At 42.2% G+C, this 6,322-nt stretch overlaps 1 protein-coding gene across 6 annotated transcripts in view; it reads left to right on the plus strand.

The window, feature by feature from the left end:
- Positions 1-6,322, plus strand: part of Fbxw11 (F-box and WD repeat domain containing 11) — a 103,225-nt gene that overhangs the window by 36,749 nt on the left and 60,154 nt on the right. For 3 of the 6 annotated variants that reach the window (XM_013347496.2, XM_013347498.2, XM_026780267.1), the window contains one exon: positions 2,540-2,641. The exons of the other annotated variants lie outside the window; for them this stretch is intronic. In XM_013347496.2, coding sequence (XP_013202950.1) covers positions 2,540-2,641 — 102 coding nt within the window. The remainder of the gene's footprint in view (positions 1-2,539; positions 2,642-6,322) is intronic. 6 annotated transcript variants of the gene reach the window in all.

Raw genomic sequence — 6,322 nt, forward strand, 5'->3', positions numbered from 1 at the left:
CAGCCTGGTCTACAGAGCGAGTTCCAGGACAGGCTCCAAAGCCACAAAGAAACCCTGTCTCGAAAAACAAAAAAAAAAAAAAAAAAAAAAAAAAATGGAGCAAGTAAGATGATTTAGTAGCAAAGGTTTTTGCTACTAGGCCTGATGACCTGAATTCTATCCTGGGAACCCTTTCAACCACATGGAGGGTAAAAGGAGAGAATCAACTATTCTAAGCTGTCCTCTGACCTCTACACCTGTGCCATGGCATGTGAGATCCCCCTCCCACTCGATTAAAAATTACAATAAAAGAAGCCAAAGTAAGCAAACGAAAGTCTTTTCTGGAATACTTTAAAAAAATTGTAAAGCAGGTTTGGGGGTACAGTTCAGTGGGAGAATGCTTTCCTGGAACTCATGAGACTGTGTACTGAATATGAGAATTGATGACAAGCGAACTTTGTTAATTTGGTGCTAGAGAATGCTGATTTGGTCCTTACTCTGTTGCCTCGGATCTGTGTGATTCTGTGATTCCGCAAACTAAACACTCCAGAAAGAAACTTATATTTGTGTCTAGGTATTCTACCCAATTGAAGAACACTTGCCTAGCATGTTCAATCCCCAGGTCTGCCAGTAAGGAAAAACAACAGCAAAAATGCCAAGAGAATCGTAAATTGAACTATTGAGGTCATGTAATGAACATGTGATGTGGGTCTTTTCTCTGAGCATACACGGTGGCACAGTCTGATAGAATTAGTGTGTATAATAATTTCTTTGAGTAGAGAACTTGCTGCCGTAGAGCCAGCCCACTTTCCTGAGAACCTTAGACAAGAAGGTGTTTTAACAGAGTTTACTGTAGAGATGATAGTATCTGCCCTTCAGGAGTGACCTGAGAATTACTGTGACAGTTGTAATAGGAACAGGTTAGAGGAGCTCAATAAATGGCAGCTACTTTCATTCTGTTTTATAAAATGTACTCAGGTCTTTCTGTGGTTTCTTCTCTATGTTGTGAAACTGTTGAGCAACAAGTTCTGTCCTGGAGCAGCAGGCACTTCACCACTGTATTGGTCGTGCTCAGCCTTTAATAAACACTCAGGTTAGAAATGGGTGGTGTTTTCATTGCTTAGGAGGGTTGCACCGTTTCTTACACCATTTGCTTTTCTTTTCTTGGATTCACATGCATTTTCTAAATAACCCCAGTATTCTCTACCTTATGAGTGAGCTGTGTGCTGTAACTAGTAAGCAGGAAATGCTGGGTCCCAGGTCTATCTGATTTCAAGCAAAGCTCTTTTTGTTTATAATACATTTGCACTAATTGTAGAGCTTTTCCCAGTGTAAAACAAGGAGCCAGCAGGGAGGAACAAACACGTGGCTTGTGTATAAGATTTGTGGAGTGTTTCAGTAGAATTCAGGCATCCACCTTCAGCGTTTGTTTAATTTGTTTGTATGTGTTACTGTTTTTGCCACTAAATGAATTGACCTTAAATTAAAATATTTATTAGTGCTGGGTGGTGGTGGCACATGCCTTTAATCCTAGCACTCGGGAGGCAGAGACAGATTGTTGAGTTTGATGCTAGTCTGGTCTACAGAGTGAGTTCCAGGACAGCCAGGGCTACACAGGGGAATATACATATAGTCTGGTAGTTACTATATTAGCTATCATATATGTTCATTTTCTCATTACATTTTCTAAGTTCCTTTGAAAGCAACAAGATTTTTTTTTTTTTTTTGTTTTAAGGGTGGAATGGAGTCAGTGAGTTAAGCTTTTAATTCTTAGTTTTGTTGCCATGTTAGTAAAGTCCAGAATGAAAAGTTACAGGTCACAGAACTCTCAAGTTTTTTCTCTGAGCATGCAGAGATGTTGATGCTAAAACAACTTGTGTTTCAAGCAGTTTTAATTGCCTGTATCACTTCCCTTTCTTGTTTCTTTGCCTCATTCTCTTAAAAGTCTCCTGCAATTTTACTTCATAGAAGTGTAAATCTGAATTCACACAATGAATGTTGGAGTCATCAAAGGTTTTCAGTAGAGGCATCCTGGTCTTATGAAAAAAGTGTGCAATTTGGTAGCCAACAAACTGAACCTTAAAATCCTGGCTCTTCCCTCCTGTGCTGTGTGTTATTGTGCGAATTATTCAACGATGGAATCTTCAGTTTTTTTCTATTGTGGTGTTGGGGTAGGGGCTGCATTCAGAAGGCTTGCTATCGTAGTTTCTTAAGCGATTGAGACTGTATGAGATAGACCAGAATTACACTCTCTGAGTGGTCATGCTCTCTACACTCAAACCCATGGTTCCCTCTAGCGGGTTTTCATTTAAGCATTCTGTCCCTCTTGATTCTGTTTACCGTATCCCGCGAAATGAGTGGTTTGGCAGCACAAAGTCCCTGCCCAGAAGACAGAAAGGGGCCCTGCTCCCCAGCGTGAGGAAATTTAGGACTCTCCCTGCCCTCTAAATTGCATGGGTGCTCCCCTGCCCCGACTAACCCTCAAGCTGCCCGTGTGAAGGAGTGACTTGTTGCGGCCTCTAACTGCTTCTTCTCTTCCTTCCTTTTTGTCATCCTGCAGTGTTCTGTGCCAAGGTCTTTGTGGCTAGGCTGCGCCAACCTGGTAGAGAGCATGTGCGCACTGAGTTGCCTGCAGAGCATGCCCAGTGTCAGATGTCTCCAGGTGCCTCTCTTCTTTCTTGTTGTAAATGTGTTTTTACGTATGCCATGAACATTTGTTGAAACTTGCAGTAGTGTGTTTAATCCAATGTTAAGTCTGCTAAATGTTCTGTGTAACCCTCTGCTCTCCTCCAGCCTGGACCCCATGAGGAGTACTAAGAGGGCCCTTCCGAGCAAACAGATCTCGAAGGGCCCTTTCTTGCTCCCCTCTTCTGCTCCTCCTTTTAATTCCTCCCCCTTCAAAGTTGTGATTCTCATGTTTAATAGTTAAACCTTTGAACCACAAAACAGAATACTCCCATTTGGCACCTCTAACAGTTTTGAGTTGGGAGGGTTTATAATTAAAATGATGATTTTTCTACTTTGAAACATCTTTTGGTTTGCCTTTTCTCCTCCATTCCAAAAAGGGCGGGGGGTGGGGAATAATCACTAGTTAACACTATTCTTTAAACCCCAAATTGAGGTTTATAAAGACCACAGCTTTATTCTGCTGGGAACCATCAGTCTGAGCCAATTTCAAAAAAATGGCCAGCTCTGATACCTGTCCTCAGGGTCCACCCAGTTTTCCAGGCCAAGGCCGGCAGAGAATTCCACAGATAAAAGTAATATTGGGTGGGGCTGTTGGAGGGGTGGGAGTGGGGGTTGCTCAGGATAACATTGTTAGCAGGAGAGTGTAGTTGGTGACCTCTCCTGATGACTTTGGATAAAATCAAGGCCAAAACCGTCACGGCTTTACCTGGGAAGCTCTATTTAGAGAGTGTGTTTAATTAAATGTGTCAGTAGCAGTATCAGCTTTTATTACTGCATAGTTCATACAATTTGGTATAGCTTTCTTTTCAAAGCAGCATTAAATTCCTGGTGTCCTGCTGATGCTGCCCAGATTTTAGGAAACAGTTATTGGGATATTGATGCCATGGCTGATTTCACTGTTCTTTCTCAAGGCTTTCAGTTCCTGGGTACAGTCTCTAAATGATGCTGAGGGTTTGGAAGGCAAGTTTCTTTTATATTGATGTTGGGCTTATTTGTTTATTTGCTTATTACCAGCCTCTGAGTAGCACTGGTGTGGTAATTGACTGAAATTGCTATCTTTAGAAAATTGTGCTGGCGCTTCATTAACTGCTAGCTGGGGTTTAGAGTTGGCATACATAGTTGTTAGGTTCTATGGAAGAAGATAGAATACAGAATCTAGTGTTTCACTCAGGCCCGTTGCCTTGAAAGGACAGACAGTATTGCAGTGCTCTCTCTCCTTAGTACTACGGAATGGGCATTTGCATTATAAAAGTCCGTCTCTTCAATGGGTCCTTGAGAGTTGCCCTTGGTTTGTATTGGGCTGACCCAGTTTTAGCTAGAGCTGGCAGTACAAGTAGGGAAAGAATTGTACTTATGAAGTCTAAGTTATTAACTGGAGGTTTTCTTTGCTGTGTCAGTTAAAGTAACTATGCGGTATAAGGCACCAGTTAGTGTGTCAGTACTGGTGCTTTGGGTTCTCTGAGGTGCTAGGGAGGAAGTAAGGGTCCTGAAAATGGGGACATACCTTCACAGTTCTTTAAAATCATCTTTCTCTGAGGAAAAAAAAATGAAATGTTGCCTTCATAGGACTTTGTTTCAGCGCTTGGAAGCAGTGCTGCTGTTAGATGCTCATAGGGAGTTTTGATTATTAAGCTTTTACTTTTACTGGCCTGTACTTGAGGGCATGCTGCTTAGTGAAATGAACCAAGGGGGCCTCACTTATTGGAGTTAGCAAATTATTATTTTGTTTCGTGTGAAAATGAACCTGGAAGATTTCCTTCCTTTTCACTTATTTTTTTATGTATTATTATTGATTACCATTTTATTTATTTATTTATTAAATGTTACCGAAATGCAAACGAGGATTTTTTTTTAATTTATTTCTCAGAAGATTTACTTATGTATGTATTTATTTATTTACTATGTATACAGTGTTCGGCCTCCACGGATGCCTACAAGCCAGAAGAGGGCCCCAGATCTCACTACAGATGGTTGTGAGCCACCATGTGGGTGCAGGCAATTGAATTCAGGACCTCGGGAAAAGCAGTTAGTGCTCTTAACCTCTGAGCCATCTCTCCAGCTCTGGTTACTATTTTAAACAACAACAAATGTGTCTGTAGAGTTTTAATTTTTGCTTTAATTATTGTTTTAATTTTTGGTGGTGGAGATTGAACCCAGGGCCTTGTGTATACTGAGTAAGTTCTGTGTTGCTGAGCTGTGCTTGGCCCTTGGTTCTGGGTTTGCTCTCTGTATTGGAGCGGTGCTTTGCTGCGGTCTCCTGGCAGAAGCACCTGTTGATGTGCTCTGGGTTTGTTCTGTTGCAAAGATGGCTCTCCTTGGTGTTGGATGCCTCAACAGTCACTTAAAAAGGCTCTAGAAGAAGATAGAGTCTTGGTTGACTTTGCTGTAGAGGTCCGATGTTGGCACGCTGGACCCAGCTTTCAGCCCGTTGTCAGAAAGGCTGTCTGTACTTGGGGTACAGGCTGTAAAGTGGGGTGAACATATTAATTGTGTTTAGGCTTAGTTTAGCTACTACAGATTTTGCCAGTGGAGAAGAGGGTTAGCAGAATCTTTTACCAACGATATATAGTTCACTATCTATTAGGTTTATGACAGCCTTGTGAGGTGCAGGAGTTACTGTCCCATTTCCTCATGTGACAGTTGAGGCCGATGATGCAGCTAGCAAACTGAGGTGGGAACTGACTGCCTTTCTGAGGTCTGTGGGGCTATGAAGTGCTGGAGCAGGTGTTTGAGATCAGTCTGCCTCTCTTCCCTCTTTACTTTTTTTTTTTAATTTTCTCTCTGTTTTTTTTTTTAGCATAGCTTCATTTGTGAAAATTGTAGTAATATATAATGTATGGTTTGTTTAGTCATTATTATTTTAACATAAAAGAAAAAAGCCTGCTAAATTCAGACATTCCCTTTGCCAAAATGAATTCTCCTGAATCACTAGGAAGCCTGAGTGGGTTTCTGAGTTTCCTGCCCTGAGTGTGTCCTAGCATGTAATGCATGGGCTGTTCTAGTGTATAGATGAGAGGCACAGATTTGTTTCCTGCTGTCAAGGAACTTACTGCAGTAAGCAGACCCACAAGTGAAAATCCAGACTGAACTACAAATGAAGAGAGAAGGGAAGGGGAGTGTTGGTGCAATAAAGCTCTGCAGTTAGCTAAACTAGGATTGGGTAACCAGTTTAAACTTGATCCCCCCTCCCCTGTTTAGAACAGTTGGTTGGAAAGCCTGAGTGAGTATCTCGGAATCTAGCTGGGCTGAGTCAGTGTCCCAGCTTTGTCCAGTTGGTTCTTAGATCAGGTAATCCAAGAAGACTGATTTGCCGAGTCTCTGCCATAATTAACACCGATGATCTTACCTTTTATTTTCACCTTCTTCTATGTGTTGTGACCTAGGATTCTTGCTTGATTTATGGTGTTGAGGACTGAACCCCAGGCCTTACATGTGGACTAGGCAGGCATTCTCTCACTCAGTCATACCCTTTCCCTTCATTGGCTCCTCTGTGGAGAAATGATTGGGCTGCTGCTTTGTGTATGAAGCCGGGCGGTGGTGGCGCACGCCTTTAATCCCAGCACTCGGGAGGCAGAGGCAGACAGATCTCTGTGAGTTCGAGACCAGCCTGGTCTACAAGAGCTAGTTCCAGGACAAGCTCCAAAACCACAGAGAA

Source organism: Microtus ochrogaster, chromosome 7 (genome assembly GCF_000317375.1).
Source record: "Microtus ochrogaster isolate Prairie Vole_2 chromosome 7, MicOch1.0, whole genome shotgun sequence".
NCBI classification, from domain to species: domain Eukaryota; kingdom Metazoa; phylum Chordata; class Mammalia; order Rodentia; family Cricetidae; genus Microtus; species Microtus ochrogaster.